This window comes from Mustela nivalis, assembly GCF_964662115.1.
Source record: "Mustela nivalis genome assembly, chromosome: 1".
Classification (NCBI taxonomy): Eukaryota; Metazoa; Chordata; class Mammalia; order Carnivora; family Mustelidae; genus Mustela; species Mustela nivalis.
The window spans coordinates 215,451,501-215,468,251 of NC_139020.1; the positions used below are offsets into that span (position 1 = coordinate 215,451,501).

General features: G+C 57.3%; 1 protein-coding gene and 1 long non-coding RNA gene across 9 annotated transcripts in view; one reads left to right on the forward strand and one right to left on the reverse strand.

The window, feature by feature from the left end:
• Positions 1-4,911, reverse strand: part of LOC309868370 — a 7,367-nt gene extending 2,456 nt beyond the window's left edge. Inside the window, exons 1-2 of one of the 5 annotated variants that reach the window (XR_014313661.1) lie at positions 1,850-1,953; positions 526-611 (exon numbers count right to left, since the gene is read on the reverse strand). This is a non-coding gene — a long non-coding RNA (uncharacterized lncRNA). Of the gene's footprint in view, positions 1-525; positions 612-1,260; positions 1,403-1,849; positions 1,954-2,634 lie in introns of those variants that run through there. The other 4 variants (XR_014313660.1, XR_014313662.1, XR_014313663.1 and 1 more) reach the window with 4 other exon arrangements.
• On the forward strand, positions 1,491-10,088 carry PLPP2 (phospholipid phosphatase 2). Of its 4 annotated transcripts, XM_082738030.1 has the most exons (6): positions 2,030-2,185; positions 4,918-5,069; positions 5,288-5,565; positions 9,101-9,158; positions 9,356-9,532; positions 9,688-10,088. In XM_082738030.1, exons 1-6 carry the CDS (start codon positions 2,134-2,136, stop codon positions 9,835-9,837), a joined length of 867 nt encoding a protein of 288 aa, XP_082594156.1. In that variant the 5' UTR covers positions 2,030-2,133; the 3' UTR covers positions 9,838-10,088. The 4 variants fall into 4 exon arrangements, with proteins under 4 accessions (XP_082594157.1, XP_082594155.1, XP_082594154.1 ...); XM_082738028.1 differs by lacking the exon at positions 4,918-5,069 and having other exon boundaries at positions 1,619-2,185; XM_082738029.1 differs by lacking the exons at positions 4,918-5,069; positions 9,356-9,532 and having other exon boundaries at positions 1,575-2,185.
• Positions 10,089-16,751: the final 6,663 nt, after the last annotated feature.

The following is a 16,751-nucleotide window of genomic DNA, read 5'->3' on the forward strand; positions in this document are numbered from 1 at the left end:
TAGATTTTAATCCTGACTCTGCCCAGGTGTTTTTAAGGACAGTGTGATGGGTCAGCAGGGAGGGTTTTTACTCCAGACCATGCGGGCCCTTGAGCCACGGGAACAGGCCACGCTCCTTCCTGCCCACGGTCTCTGTGCCCTCCGAACCTCCCCTAGAGACTTCCTGGGTCCCACCTGCGCGACTCCGCCATCCCCAGCACCACACCTCCTCTGGCAGGCTCCTCCCAGCCAGGTCCCCACCCGGCACCCAGCAGGTGCTCCATAAAGAACCCCTCCTCCTCTCCACTCCACGGCTTCACTTTCTCTGCCCTGAGAATGAGCAGTCCCTCCCAGGGGACCGTGAGCAAAGCTCAGTAATGAGGTCCGGTAACATTTCTGGAACGTTCTGCCGGGCGTCGTGGATCCTGTTCACATATAACTAACTTACCAGGTGATTCTCCCAAAAACGATGATCTATTATGCACAGCGTGACCGTGCGAACCAGTGGGTGAAGGAGCTCTGGACCTGCCTCTCCCTGAGGTCCGCCCCGCTCCCGGAGAGGCAGCGGGAGAGCCAGGGAGCAGAGCCGGAGCCCCAGAAGTGCTGGATCCAGCTGAGCCTGAAAGTGGACCCTGCAGCAGACCCCGCCCCCGGTCTGGGGACCCGGAGGAAGCTGCGTATTTTTAGGGTGTGTGCGGCCTCCCTCCCTCCCCCTTCTGCAGGCGGTTGGAAAGGGGGTGGGTACTGGGAATGTGCCTCCCACACAGCGTCTCCCCTCCACACAGCAGACGGAAAATCCGAGTCCAGGACTTTCCGTGCAGGCCGTTGTCAGGCCCCGGGGGAGGGCCTCTGCCTGCTCCTCAGAGCTGGGAAAATTGTCTGGGACACAGAGGAGCTGGCCCTCAGACATCCCCCCCCCCCCCCAACCATAATGGCCAAAGAGCCTGAGATCTGCTGTGCACTGTCCCCCAACTTCCAACAGCTTTGCTCCCTCCTGAACCCCCTGCCGATTCCAGTCACCCTCCCAGGGAGCAGGGTCAGTGGGGCTCTGTGTGGAGGCCCCAGCTGCCTGACCCTGGGTCAGGGGCTTCCGGTCTCTGGGCCTGACTCCCTTCATCCCTAGAAAGGGCTGAGAAACATCCTGTTTCATGATTGCTGGAGGAACTGGGCTGGTGAATGTGTGTTCAAGGTCAAGAGAACAGACCCTGCGGCACCCCAGGGTTCAAGGCCCAGCTCTACTTCTTCCCACTGTGAGACCTTGGAAGAGGGACAGAACCTCACCTGCCCGGTTTCTTGCCGGGTCGGAGCAGGGCTCTCCAAGGATTCTCAGACGGATTCGGCCCAAAGGGTCTAGTCATGGCCCCTTGGGCCTCCTTGCCCGGCTGGGAGCTCCTGACTGTTGGGCGCCTCCCAGCTCAGGGCTCCCTAGGACCTAGCGAGGGTGAGGGCGCTCACGCTTCACTCTCGTTGTGAAGCTGGGACAGTGCGTGTGCTCCACGGGAGCGGGGCCGGGGTGGGTGTCGAGGGACCCGACCTTCCGAAATGCCGCGCTTCCCAGGAACGCCGGGGTTTGCAGCACTCGGCGTGGAGAAATCCCTTGCACTGAAGCCAGGACACAGCAGGTTTGGGGCCCTTCCAAACCCAGAGGTATCAGATGTATCCAGCCCCTGGGTACGACGAGACCTGGGGACGCGTCCTGCCGGGTCGGCCCTCCCGCGCGCTCCCCCCGAGTGTGCTTGGGGCCCTTCCTCCCTCCTCGCCACCCGCTCCTCCCGGACCCAGCCGGCCCGCTCTGCGGGGGCGCCCTGGACCGCTGTCCCTCGGCCTCCGCCTCCCTCCCGCGGTGGGGGAGCGCCGGGCGCAGACGAACCCTCTCGCCTCCAGACCCGCGTGGGGTCTCCCGCCGTCCCGCGCACGCACCCCTCACCTCGCTCCTCCCGGCTCGCCGCGGCCGGGGCAGAGTCCGCCCCCTGCCCTCCCGCTGCTCCGCCTCCGCCCCGCCGCTCCCCTGCCTTCCCCTCCAAGCCCCGCCCCGCCCTGGCAGAGCCTGGCTCCGCGGCCATGTGACCCCGAGGCCGGGCCCGGGCGCGACGGGACGCGTTGGGACCGGCGTCGGGGGTCGCGGGCGGGGCCCGGGGCGGGGGCGGGGGCGGCATGGAGCGGAGGTGGGTCTTCGTGCTGCTCGACGTGCTGTGCGTGCTGGTCGGTAAGAGCCGCGGGGACCCGTGTGTTGGGGGAGGACCCCGCCCCCGGCGGTTCCGCGCCGCGGGCCCCCGAGGGTTGGTTTGTGGGGGCGGGTCGGGGAGGCCCCCTGGGGGCGGGGGACCCCCTCGGACGGCCCGCGCGCCCGGGTGCCTTGCGTGAGCCCTCCCGGGCCTCGGTTTCTCCCGGCCGTGCCGGGACCCCCCGCCCGCGGCATCAGGAAGCCCCCAGCGAGGGGTTGCACGCGGCTCCGGCCGCGCCCGGCCGGGCCGGTGATTCACGAGGGCGGCGGCCCGGGTTTGGGGCGCGGCGCGGATCGCCCGGGAGGACCTCCACCCCCAGTCCCGGGATCGACGTCCCCAGCGGGCACACAGCTGGTTGGTGGGAGGCGGACCCCCTTCTCGGGCGGGGGAGAGAAGGAGAGAAAGTCTGGGCCCCCGGCTACCCGCGCACCTGGCGCCTTGGGCGGCGCGCGCCAAACCTGTCCGGCGGGTTTGCGGGCCAGACTGGGGGAGGGGGCGGCCCGAGGCCCCCTCCCCGCCCCTCCCCCAGGGTCCCGGGAACAAAGGCCGAGTGTTTGCTCAGAATTCTACCCCTGGCGCAGGGAGAGGCACCTCGGGCCTCAATCGCACCCTGCCTCGCGCCCTCCCCGCCCCCAGATGGGGTTCTTGCTTTCCGGCGGGGTCGGAGGGGTGATCCTGGGCGGGTTGCAAAGGCCAGGCCCTCCTCCTGAGCGCCAGGCCCCTATACTTGACCCCTTTGGAGTGGGCCGGTTGGCAGCAGGAAGAAGTGCCTGGGGGCGTCTGCCGGCCCTCGCGGTCATTAAATGAATGCCTGTTATTATATTTAAACGTCTGCGTGGCACCTACTGTGTGCTAGAGCAGAAGTGACAGGCGCACAATGAAACTGTTTTCCACCAAACGCTTGGTCAGGGAGGCTCCTGGTCAGGGAGGCCCCGCTTGTCCAGAGAGGTTCCGGTGCCTGTGGGAGGTCACACAGCAGCTGCCAGTGTAGGTTGTGCATCGGCTGCTTCTTGCTGCCAGGTGCTAGAGGCCCAGGCAGACCTGGTCCCATTCTTGAAGCTTCCACACATAAAAAGTTGAGTTCCATAGGGTGACAACAGGGCCCTGATGAAGATACGGGGTGTGTGTCGGGGTGGGGGGTGTAGAGGCAGGGAGGTTCTGCAGGGGTCTTCGATGAGGGCGTGAGCCGGTGTCCCAGGCAGAGAGAGGCCCCCAATCCAGTGCTGGGAGCTGTACTTCCTGAACCCACAGCTCCGGGTCTAGTCCAGGGTGACAGTCTCCAGTGGCTGGGGTGGGGGTGGCCGAGCTGGGAGGCTGACCTCGCTGCTTAGGCGCCTTGTGCCGGCCGCTGCCCTGCTCCGGCTGCAGGGATGAGGCTTGACTTGCTGGCTCAGCGTATTCTGGCTCTGGCCTCCCCCCAGCCCCCAGCTTTGGGGGTTCTCCTCTCTGGCTTTTCTGCCTCCACCCTTGCCCTCACTCACTGCGGCCAGAGGGACCCTACGAAGACATGCTCGTTCCTTTGCTCCAAACTGTGTGTCCCGCTCACTAACACAAGATTCCCAATCTTAGAATACCCTCCCCGCCCCCTGCCACCCCCCTTCCCGCCCTCCAGCTCTCCAGGCGTGGGCCCACCTCTGGACCTTTGCACAGGCTGGTGCTGCTGCCTGGCTTTCTTCCCCAGATCTGCCCTGACCTTCTTAGCTCCTTCAAGCCGCCGTCTGTGTGGGGCCCCCCCTGACGAGCCCGTAGCCCCCGATCCCAGTCCCCATCCCTAACTGTCACGGCGCCATGGGCAGACCTCTGCGTTTCTCAACACTCAGCACTAAGTTTGGTCTTTGGGGAGGAGGAGTTGGCCTTGCCCCCATCCTGTGGTATTCAGGCCATGGAAGAGTCCAGCTCTCTCCTACTTGTCCACCTGCCGTGCTGGGGGCAAAGGGCGCTCTGCGTGTGCTTGTCGCCCTCAGCTCAGCAGGGCCCTGGGACCCCAGAGCCACAATGATGCCTGTCATTATTTTGCCACACTTGTGGCTCCTGAAAGTGTGTTTGGATCGAGATGTGGAGTCCCTTGGTCTGCCCAGGGGTCTTCAGGCATCTCCGCTCAGGGCCTTAACTGTGGTGTGTTCCTGGGCTCTGCGGCCGGCCTTAGAGCGAAGGGAGGGAGGTCTCTAAAAGGTGCTGTGAGACACCTGCACAGGCTGAGCCCCCGGAAGGCTCCGGGGACAGCCTTGAGCATGGTGGAGCCTGCTCAGTGCTCAGGGAACTCAGGTGTCCTGCGGTGCGTGCGCATGAACGGTGCCAAGAGACACACACAACGGACGTTTCATTCTGGGAGAGTGGGGCCAGGGCGGATGCTCAGGAAGGCCGATGGAGCTCAGGTTGGAGGGACGGCGGTCAGAGAGGTCTCGGGTGAGGACGTGTGCCGGGTTCCCGGTGCCGGGGAGGAGACAGGAGGCTGGAGAGAAGTGAAGAAGGGGAGGTGGTGGGCGATGTGGGGTGGGGGCTGCGCGATGGGTCTGGGAGGACCCGGGTGTTTATCTGAGGATGATGGGGAATCGCGATGGGCTTTTAAGGGGGCAGCGGCCTCCCAAGTGTCAGGTTGGTGCGGAGGTGAGAAACCAGGGGTCCCAGGCAGTGGCCAGGGCCACGCAAGGGATGCTGGGGCACGTAGCTGGGGGGAACTGCGTGGCCACTGGCTTCTCTCCCCTGCCCCCAGCCTCTCTGCCTTTTGCCATCCTGACGCTTGTGAGCGCCCCGTATAAGCGAGGGTTCTACTGTGGAGATGACTCCATCCAGTACCCCTACCGTCCAGACACCATCACACACGGGCTCATGGCTGGGGTCACCATCACGGCCACCGTCATCCTTGTAAGGCAGGAGAGGCTTGGAGGCTGGGGGGGCGGGCTGATCTTCGGGGAAGAGGACCCCCTTGGGCGCTCCCAGAACCCCAGCCGACTCAGGGGGGCTGGCAAGCCGGAGCCCCTCTCCGTGGGGAGGCCCGAGGCCCAGGGAGCCAGGGCCGGTGGAGGCGCCCACAGCTGGCGTCCAAGCCCGGCCACGAGGCCCCTCAGTCGCTTGCCATGCAGGTGTCAGCCGGGGAGGCCTACCTGGTGTACACGGACCGTCTGCATTCCCACTCCGACTTCAACACCTACGTGGCGGCCATCTACAAGGTGCTGGGCACCTTCCTGTTCGGGGCCGCCGTGAGTCAGTCGCTGACGGACCTGGCCAAGTACACAGTCGGCCGGCTGCGGCCCAACTTCCTGGCGGTGTGTGACCCTGACTGGAGCCGTGTGAACTGCTCCGTGTACGTGCAGGCGGAGAAGGTGTGCAGGGGGAGCCCCGCCAACGTCACCGAGTCCAGGTGGGTGTCGGGTCAGCCCTCCTGGGGGCCCCCAGTTACAGACACCCCCACCCCTGGGGGAGGGGCCTCGGAGCTGGGTGTGGGAGAATGGGAGGTTAGGAGGCGACTCCCTGAGCAGAGGGTCGGGGGTGAGGCTGCTGGGGCTGGGCCCTCTGGATGGGCGGGTGTGGGGGCGTGAGGCTGGGCGGGTGGCGGCCCTCTGTCCTGCTTCTCTGCTCTGCGCTCTTATGGTCTCTGATCAGCTTTTCAATTAATTGCCATTCTTATTTTCTTTATTATTATTATTATTATTTTTTAAAAGATTTTATTTATTTATTTTAGAGAGAGACAGAGCGAGAGCGCGTGAGAGGGGAGAAGGTCAGAGGGAGAAGCAGACTCCCCGTGGGGCCCGGAGCCCATGTGGGACTCGATCCTGGGACTCCGGAATCCTGAGCCGATCCACCTGGGATCAGCGTGCCGAGCGAGAGGCAGTTGCTTAATCAACTGAGCTACCCAGGCGCCCTGTTTTATTTTTTAATGAGTTCTGCAACACATCAAGTTTTTTAAAAAGATTGCATTCATCGAGAGAGAGAGAGTGGGCACCGGCGGTGAGGGGGAGGGGCAGAGCGGGAAGCAGGCTCCCTGCAGGAAGGAGCCCGACGGTAGGACTCGATCCCAGGACCCCGAGATCATGACCTGAGCCAAAGGCAGAGGCTTAACCGTCTGAGCCACCCAGGCGCCCCCTTATTTTCCTTTTTAAAAGATTGAAATAAAATTCATGTGGCTTGGGACACCTGGAGGGCTCAGTTGGTGAAGCCTTTGCCTCTGGCTCAGGTCATGATCTCGGGGTCCTGGGATCGAGTCCCGTGCTCGGCTCCTTGGTCGGCAGGAAGCCTGCTTCTCCCTCTGCCTCTGCTGCTTCCCCTTTGCTTGTGCGTGCACGCCCTCTCCCTCTCTCTCTCTTTCTGCTCAAATAAATAAATAAATAAATAAAATCTTTTAAAAATATTCACATAGCTAAAATTCACTAGTTTAACTGTTTTAATGTGTACAGTTCTCTGGGTTTTAGTTATTCCCAGTGTTGTGCGTCCCCACTCTCTTAGTCCAGAATATTTTCATGACCCCGAAAAGAAGCCCCATGTCTGTTGTTAACCAGCACCCTGTTGGTCCATGCCCACCTTTGTCCCTGTCCCCAGCCCTGGGTACCCATGAGTCCCCTCCTGTGTGGCTGTCTCTACCTCTCCTGACTAGTCATAAGTGTGGAGTCCCACACCACGTGGCCTCTCGTGTCTGGCTTCCTGAATGCTTTGGAGCTTACCTGTTGCAGCGTCCGTGTGTTTTTGCTGCCCCCATTTTGGGGGTCTTGTTCAGGGGCTGTATCTCTGTGATTGTTTTGTCATCCTGACAGATGAGCCCTTTCTCATGTGTAACACCCTGTGTCTCTCCTAGTAGCTGTTTCCCGGGGCTGTTTTGTCTCCCAGTGGTGTAGCCGTGCCCAACGTCTTCTGAATGCTGTTTGCACGGAACAGTTCTCCCTTTTTTGTACTTTTCATCCTATTTGTGTCTTTGAACCTAAAGTGAGTTTCTGGTACCCAGGTAAAGTTAGGTTGTTTTGTAAATCTATTGTGTAATCTCTGCCTTTTATCTGGAGACATTAATACGTTTACATTCATTGTGACTACTGAGCAGGAAGGGCTTCTGGTGTCTTGCTTTCTACAGGTTGTTGTTTTGCTGACTTTTGAATTTCTTCATTACTGCCTTTTCTTCGTTCCTCCTGGAAACACTCTCTTTTGGTATTTCTCACAGGGCAGGATTGGAGCATAGAACTCTCCGTTTTCGTTTATCTAGGAATGTCTTCATTCCTCCTGTTAGGGGATAACTTGGCCAGGTGTAGAGCTCTTGTTGCTCTGACCATGTCATCTTGCTGCCTCTGGCTTCCGTGGCTTCGGACGAGAAACCAGCCATAACTCCCTCATTCAGGAGGAGTCTCTTGTCTTGCTGCTTGTGTCTCTGTGAGTTTCTCCTTTTGGGGTTCATCAAGCTTCTTGGGTGTGTCAGTTAATGTTTTGGACCCAGTTAGGGAAGTGTTCAGCCATTAATTCTTCCAAGACCCGTTCTGCCCCCATGTGCCTTGCGCTCTTTGGGCTCTCACTGTGTGGGTGGTGTCCCTGGGGCCACTTCCGTTTCTCCGTTTTTTTACTCTCCACGCGTCTGGCTGAATTGTCCCTGTCGACTGGTGTCTGTGGTCACTCTTCTGCCCACTCAGATCTGCTATTGATCTTTTTGTTTTGGATAGTACTGTTTTCAGCTCCAGAATTTCTGTTTGGTTCCTTTAGGTAACCTCTGTCTTTGATAGTATTCTCTATTTAGTGAGACGTTGTGTAGCTCTTTGAACAGATTTTAAGTGGCGGTTGAAACGTCTTTGTCCCAGAAGTCTAGTCTAGCCTGGGCTTCCTCAGGGACGGCTTTGGCTAATAGATGTTTTTCCCTGTGTAGGGCAACCTTTTTCCCCTGCATGCTTTGTACTTATTTGGTTGGGAGCTGGGTGTTTTGTATTGTAATGTAGCGACTCTGGAAATCTTGTTGAACTCCCTGTCCCCGGGATTGTTGCTGGTGCTGGGCCCTGTTGTTGGTTGGCTGCTCAGTGACCTTTCTGAACTTGGTTTGCAAATTCTGTATTCTTTGTCACGTGTGGTCATGAAGTTCTTTCTGTTCGCCGAGTGCTCAGCTAGTGACTCGGAGCTTTCCTTAGACACCGCTCGGGAGAAATGAGTCTCCCAGAGTTTACCGATGGGCCCTCTGTGCTCAGCCCGCCCCTTCCACAGAAAGGCCCGCGCTCAGCCAGGCCTCCTGGGGGCTGTGCTGCTCCTGAAGGTCAGCCTGAGGTGGGGGCCGAGGGCTGCTTTCCTGAGCTTCCCGGGGGTCTTTGTGCTCCCTGGACCGTAGTGATGAGCACTCGCTGCAGAGGTCTCCGAGCAGTGCCCCAGGGAGCTGCCTCAGCGCTGGGAGGGGGACAGCCCCTCGGATGCACCAGACGGGGCCCATGCAGACCGTCACGGTCTGCACGGAGAGGTCTGCTCTGCTCCTTGGTACACGTGGCCGCTGTCCATGCGATTCTGTTCCTATAGGTGTTTCTCATTTCTCTTATGGGTGGTGAGACATTTAGAGTTTCTTTATCTGCCACTTTCTTTTGTCCACTGATGTCCTTTTTGCTAAAACTTGTATTGAATTCTGGCGTCAAGTACCACAGAGGAGAGGTAAGTGTGGGGTTAACTGTGTGCTGGACGCAGTTGTCTGTCTGTCTTGGTTCCGAGTCTGTGGCCCAAGACGTCCTTGTCAGAGACCATGAGCTGCAGCTGGAGACTTTGTTGGTCAGAGAAGAGGGGCCACGTTTCCCCCCGGATCCCTCCCTGTGCCGGGTCCCGGACAACGGGAAACCCAGTGGGATGCAGGCCCGGGGGTTCCGAAGGCTGATGGGAGGGAACGCCCCCTCCGCCGAGCCTGGCCGCGGGCTGTGTTCTCGGTGCCCCCCTGATGCCGCCCTCCCCTTCCTCAGGCTGTCTTTCTATTCCGGACACTCCTCCTTCGGGATGTACTGCATGTTGTTCCTGGCGGTGAGTCCTTTCCCAGGACTGGCTTGTGGGACCGGCCCTGTCCCTGCCTTCCCTGGGCCTCGGTTTCTCTTTCCGTGGAAGGGGCGGGCTGACGGGTGCGGAGGCTTTGTGTTCCTGGCCTCAGAGCTCCCACCTGGGCCCCGGTGTGGGGGGAGCCCAGCCAGCACCCGGGCTGACGGCCGCCCTCTGGCCCCCAGCTCTACGTGCAGGCCCGGCTCTGCTGGAAGTGGGCGCGGCTGCTGCGGCCCACGGTGCAGTTCTTCCTGCTGGCCTTCGCTCTCTACGTCGGCTACACCCGCGTGTCTGACCACAAGCACCACTGGAGTGATGTCCTCGCTGGCCTCCTGCAGGGGGCGCTGGTGGCCGGCCTCACTGTGAGCCCCTGGGCTGGACACCGCCGCCCGCACCCTCTTGTCCGTCTGCTGCAGCCCCCCACCTCGGAGCCCCCCACCTCGGAGCCCCCCCACCTCGGAGCCCCCCACCTCGGAGCCCCCCCTCCGCTCCAGCAGCTCTTGTCTTCCTCCCCCAGGTCCGCTACGTCTCCGACTTCTTCAAGTCCCGGCCCCCACGGCGCGGCCTGGAGGAAGAGACCCTGCGGCGGAAGCCCAGCCTGTCCCTGACGCTGACCCTGGGTGAAGCTGGCCACAACCACTGTGGGTACCCGGTCTCCTCTTCCTGAGGCGGGGCCCCCGGCTGTGGGTCCAGCGGGGTATCAGGCTGTGTTCGGGGTCCTGGCCGGGCTCTCCCCTGAGGTGGGGAGGGGGGCTCTGGACCAGCTCCAGGGGCCACCCACCAACCCCACCTCCTGTGCGCTGGACCCACGGTCTGGGGGTGCACAGGGTGGCCCCAGCGTCGGAAAGGGGGACCCTGTGCCTCAGCTCCCTCCGAGCCCCCTTTTCTTGGAGGAGAGGGGAACCGAGAGCCCCAGATAGATGCCCCATCTCCATTTCTGCCCCGCTGCTTCCATGGGGGGGGGTCCGTACTGGGAGGGGGCTTTCAGCAGAGACCTCCCCCGATGGACAACTCCCCACCGCGGACCTCCAGAGAGATGCTGGTGCTGTAAGTGTAACGTATCTGTGGACTTCAGTAAAGCCGAGTGTTGGACGGACGCGTGCTGTCAGCCTCGTTCCTTCCCGCCGCTCTGAGCGTGGTTCCTGCGGCAGAGCAGCCTGCGCCCTCCCTGGCCTCCCCCTGCGTGTCTTCAGCTGGCTGCGGACTCGTGGGGATCACACCCTTGAATAAGCTGGTCAACCTCAGTGTTCCTGGGGCCGGGGGAACCCTAAGAGAGCAGGTGTCTAGTCGGGGGGTCAGAAGCTCCCTCCCAGCCTGGCGCCACGGAGGGCCTCAGGTGGGCGCGGTCTCGTGGGATGGAGGTCTTAACCTGCGCACCCTGGTGCTGTCTGGGGGCGGGCTGCCCAGATTGTCCCCAAGTCGAAACTGGGTCTGGAAACTGAAAGAACTGTTGGTGAACAAGGGAATGAAAGTAATAGCCGAGCCTAGCCCTTGAGGGCCTCCTCTGATCCCATCAGGGAGGGGGGAGACAGGAGGAAGCAGATACAGCTCCGCCCAGCGCCCGGGGCAAGGGTCCCAAGCAGTGAGGTGAGGCCCCTGCTGTAGTCCTGGTCCGAGGCCAGGCCGCAGAGTTCAAGGCAGGGTACAGAATTGGTCTCCGTGGCCACCCCCTCGCAGTAGGGAGGCCTCTGCTGAAAGCCCCCTCCCAGTACGGACCCCCCCCCCATGGAAGCAGCCGGGCAGAAATGGAGATGGAGCTCAGAGCCTCCTCGCGCCTCCTCAAGGGTCCTGCAGGGCTGCGGCCGGGGTATGCGGCCACGGGGCCGGAAAGCTCCCATGTGGGGTGTGGGCCTGAGGCTGGACTCCTTGTCCCGTCTCTGCTCAGCGATCTATATACTCTCTCCCTCCGACGGACGGGGACCCTGCCCGCGGATCCTCCTGTCTCGCAGTGCCCACCTTTAACAGCCATGCCTGGGCTCCTGGGGCCTTAATTCTGTCCACGTCCTCTTCCTGGAGGACTTGTCCCGACTTTTCCCCTCTGGTCATGCAGATGGGGTCCAGGAGTAGCTCGTCTCCCTCTGTCCCCGATGGACAACTCCCCACCGCGGAGGAAGTGAACAGCAGGGCAGTAAAACAGACGAACTGCTAGGATATGTACTTTTTACAAAAGGAGCTGTGGGGGTCCCTGGGTGGCTCAGTTAGGTGTCTGCCTTCGGCTCAGGCCATGATCTCAGGGTCCTGGGATCCAGCCCTGAGTTGGGCTCCCTGCTTGGGGGAGAGTCTGCTGCTTCTGCCCTTCCCCTAAGCTTCTGCTCTCTCTCAAATACATAAATAAGATCTTTTGAAAAAAACGAGAGAGCTGTGTTCAAAACCTTAGTATAGGGAAGCCTCTTGTAATCGGGGAAAACAGAGAACGTGGACTTGAGGAAAACCTGCGGTCCGGGCCAGAGCAGCAACTCAAGAAACAGAAGGCGCTGTGAGTGGTGGGTCCCTTGTGCAGGCAGGATGCGTGTGAGGTGTTGGCCTCTGGAGTGGTCGTGGTTGGGCTGGCACCTTGAGACGATGTCAGAATGGACAGAGCTCCCCTTTGCAAGGACAGTGTAAGTGGGGGGTTTGATTTTTGGACTAAATATGTGTCAAACAGGTTACTTATTTTTAAGTGTTAATGTTTCATTTGTCCCCCAAAGCTGTTTTATTCCATATCCCTTGCATGGTGTTCCGGCCAGGCCTCGGAGAGGTGGCGTAGCCTGGGGGCAAGGACGCAGACGGTCTCCCGGGCCGCTGTGAGCTTGCTCTTGGTGGGGAGGCGGGACGCGGGACGCGGCAGAACGCCAGCACGCTGCGCACCAGCAGCAACTCGGCTTCAGCGCCAGGAGGCTGCCAGGAGAAGGCAGTGGCCTTGCCCTGGCTGCATGTGGGGAGGGCGTGCCCAGGCTCAGGCGGGGGTGTCTGTCCGTGAAGGGGGCGATGAGTGAGTCACTCTGTGCTGTATCTCGAGTACTTTTATGTCCAAAAAAGGAAAATTCTGCCCAAGTGAATTTTCTTAAGCTAAACAGTATCCATGCATTTCTTATTTTCCAAATGATCTCTTATTTAAGTTACAACATAAAATCCTGAAAGAAAAACAAGATTATATTAATCTTTAATATAAATTAAATAAAATTAAGCGCAATGGAAAATTAACGTTGGTTACCGGCTGATGTAAGAAGGGATTTTTCGCCGTTCATTAGCCATGGGCCGTGGTGGTGACGGCCTTGCGCCCTCGGTACCGTGAGCTGTAAATGGAGAGAGAGAGAGACATCGTGCTGTAGAATTTAAAAACCTCTGCTTTTTCTTAATCCTCTCGACACAGTTTCAGCAGCCGGACAGCTCCTGGGCTCCTCTACCAGTCTGGACCCCAGTCACATCGGACACAAACATGGCAGTATTTCCACCAGCTTTGTTTTTAGCAGTTGTGATTCGTGGGGAGAAGCAGCCCACTTTGTACATTTGATAGCCCAGTTTTGGGTGAATCCGGGACTTTGGATGAGACTCTCCAGTTGGTGAAAGGCTGGAGCTGCCCACTGTGGGGAGCTGCTGTGCGTTGTGCAGAACCTCCTCTCCTCCCAGAGGAGCTGCTCACCTCTTCGGTGTCAGGGACAAGTAGCCGCAATGTCGCGGCGGCGGCAGTGTGTCTGAGGCCAGAGCGGCCTCCCTGCCACCTGGCTCAGGCCTAGAAACGGACCCTGGGCACACGGCAGGAGACCAGAGGGAGCTTGGGTGACCTAAACAGGAAGAAACCACAACAAAAAAGCACGTTCCGTTTCCTCTTTGAGCCAGTGAGGGTATTTCTGGGACACCCACTTGAAAAATACACCTTCCTTTCCCCTCCGTGAAAAGTGCTCTGTGTATTAGACAGTTCTATTCTCTGGACGAAGCCAGGCCACGAGGAATTTGTTCACGGTGTGTTCCGTGCGCAACACCACGGTGAGGTCTACCTGGACAAGACCGCTGAGGAGCTATTGATAGGAGCTGCCGAGGCTTCCTGCAGCCTGTGGCACGAGGAGCTCTCCACTCCCGGAGTCCCATGCCTTCTGGGTTTCCTTGGTGACGGAGGTCTAAAGACACACTCCCCCACCTCTGGAGAGGACAGACTTCCAGCTCTGCCCCGTCTCACCTCATCTCCACTTGTGGGGTTTGCAGTTTGTCAGGGTCCCCATCTAGGAAGAAGCGGGTGGAGAGGTCCCTGCAGGGACACCTGGGGCTTGAGGCTGGGGTTGGTCTGGCCGGGACCTGACAGCCCCATCAGGGAGCTCTCCAGGCCTTTCCAGTCACTGCTATAGGCCACGTAGACCTGACTCCCTAGGGACACATTGGGCAGATGGATGTTTCTCTTGGTCTCCTTTGTGCAACTCCAAGGCTGGGACATGCACGTCGTGTCTGTGCTGCAGGGGGAGTACTCGGGGGCAAACTGATCTGTGCATGTGGTGATTCTCTCCTGGGCCACTTGTAAGGCACCGTTTGGTGCTTTGTCCAAGTACAGAGGGCACTAGTGACATGTCCCTTTAAGTTAATTTATGAAATAAAGATCTGGTTTATCAGCCACGGGGTCCTATTTGAAGCGTAAAATAAATGGAGGGTTAGATGAAGGGAAGTTCTGTTGTTGCAGGGAGTCTACTGAGAACTTAGATCAATAGTAAGGCTGTTCAGTTAGGATTAAGGTTAGTGCTGAGGCCAGGATGGGCCAGGGTCAAGGTCATTCTAAGGGAATGAGGACTCAGGTCCACAATGTCTACATCAATTACTTGAAATTTTCCTGCATAAAGAAGAGTAAACTGAAGGGAGAACTGGGCCACGGTGCTGTGGGGGAGGTGCCGGATGGGCCCACCGTGCACACAGAGGTCTCTGCCCTCAGCCAGAGCACACAGCCTTCTCCCCCTGAGTCCCTCAGGGGAGGGGGTGACATGGTTAGACCACTTGAAGGAGATTGAAGTCCTACCGAAGACCTTTCCTGACCACAGTGGACTAGAGCTAGAGACCAACACAGAAGGAACACTGGAAATTTTGCGGAGATGGATCTGACACACTGTCGAAACACCAGCTGGTCAAAGTGGAAATCGAGAGTGAGAGTGAGGGGTACCTGGGGGCTCGGTGGGTGAGGGCTCCGAGTCTTCATTTCAGCTAGGGTCATGGGATCAAGCCCCATGTCAGGCTCTGCGCTGTGCAGAATCTGCTTGAGATTCTTTCGCCTCCCTCTGACCCCGCTCCCCACTCTCTCTGTCTCTCTGAAATGAATAAATAAATGAATAAACCTTTTTAAAAAAGTGAAATTAAGAAACATCCCGAGACCAACAAACGTGACAACACAACATAGCAAAAGATATGAGATGCGGCTAAAGCAGTACTAAGAAGGACGTTTATAAATGTCTTGAGTTTATTCTTTTTATTTAAATTCAATTAGCCACATACATACTTCATCAGTTGTCCACGTAGCGTTCAACGACTCATCAGTTGTGTGTAACACTCAGTGCTCAGCACCGCACGTGCCCATCATGGGGTTACCCCATGCCCCATCCTTCCCTTCTGTGACCCTCCATTTGCTTCCGGGAGTCCAGAGTCTTTCATGGTTTGTCTCCCTCTCTGATTTCTCTGCCTTCGGATTTCCCTCCCTCCCTCTGGGGTCCTCTGGGCTACGCTGCTTATGTCCCACGTATGAGTGAAATCATGATAGTTTTCTCTCTCTGACTGACTTCACTTAGCGCAGTCCCCTAGAGTTCCATCCACGTTGATGCAGAGGTTGGATATTCATCCTTTCTGATGGTTGAGTAATAAATAGTCCATCATATATATGATCCACATCGCTTTTTTTTTTTTTAAAGGATTTTATTTATTTGACAGAGATCACAAGCAGGCAGAGGCAGGCGGAAACAGAGGGGGAAGCAGGCTCCCCGCCGAGCAGAGAGCCCGATGTGGGGCTCCATCCCAGGACCCTGGGATCACGACCTGAGCCGAAGGCAGAGGCTTTAACCCACTGAGCCACCCAGGCGCCCACTATATGAACCACATCTTTATCCATTCCTCTGTTGAAGGACATCTCGGCTCTTTCACAGTTCAACTATTGTGGACATTGCTGCTATGACATTGGGGTGCATGTGCCCCTCTTTTTCACTACATCTGTATCTTTGGTGTAAATGTCCAACAGTGCAATTGCTGGGTCTAGGGTAGCCCTATTTTTAACTTATTGAGGAACCTCCATACTGTTGTCCAAAGTGACTGTACAGCAGGCATTCCCACCAACAGTGTAAGAGGGTTCCCCTTCTCCACATCCTTGCCAACATTTGTTGTTCCTTTTCTTGTTAATTTTAGCCATTTTAACTGGTGTAAGGAGTTATGTCATTGTGGTTTTGATTTGTATCTCCCTGATGGCAAGTGATGTGGGGCATTTTTTCACGTGTCTGTTGACCATTTGGATGTCTTCTCTGCAGAAATGTCTGTTCATGTCTTCTGCCCATTTTTTGACCGGATTATTTGTTCTTTCGGTGTTGGATACTAGCCCTTTATCTGATATGTCATTTGCAAATATCTTCTCCAGTTCTATTCATCATCTTTCGGTTTTGTTGACTATTTCCTTTGCTGTTCAAAGCTTGCTTTCTTGATGAAGTCCCAATAGTTCATTTTTGCCCTTGCTTCCCTTGCCTTTCACCATGTTTCTAAGAAGTTGCTGTGGCTGACGTTGAAGAGTGTCGCCCTCGGCCCGCAAGGACAACAGTCAGCCTGGTTCGGTGTTAATGCTTCATTCCGTTTATTTCGTCAGCTTCCTTAGCTTATATACAGCAGGGTGACCAATAAGGGGCCAAGCAATGGGGAGAGCCAATGAGAGTCCTGTTACTATGCTGATTAAATTCGAAACAGCCAATGACTATGTCCTCCTTTTGGCGGGCTTCACCAGAACGTTCGTTGTTTACTTGCAGCGGATTTTGCTGGCAGTGAGCCAAGCGCCATCTTGTAATGGCTGGGACTTTCCCGGCTGGAGGTGGTCCCCGACAGAAGAGTTTGGGGCCTGTGTTCTCCTCAAGGGTTTTGATGGATTCCTGTTTTGCATTTAGGTCTTCAGTCCATTTTGAGTCAATTTTTGTGTGTGGTGTAAGGAAATGATCCAGTTTCATTCTTCCACATGTGGCTGTCCAATTTTCCCAACAACATTTGTTGAAGAAATTGTCTTTTTTCCTTTGGACATTTTTTCCTGCTTTGTCAAGGTTTAATTGACCATAGAGTCAACTATACCTTTAAGTATGATATAGTGTCCTTCCTCATCTCCTATTATAATCTTTGGTTTAAAATATAATTTGGTTGATATAAGGATTGCTACCCCAGCGTTCTTTTGATGTTCATTAGCATGGTAAATTGTTTTCCACCCCCTCACTTTAAATCTGGAGGTGTCTTTGGGTCTAAAATGAGTTTCTTGTAGAAAGCATATCGATGGGTCTTGGTGTTTGTTTGTTTGTTTTTTAATTCATTCTGATACCCTGTGTTTTTTGATTGCGGAATTTAGCCATTTACATTCAGGGTAACTATTGAAAGATATGAATTTAGTGCCATTGT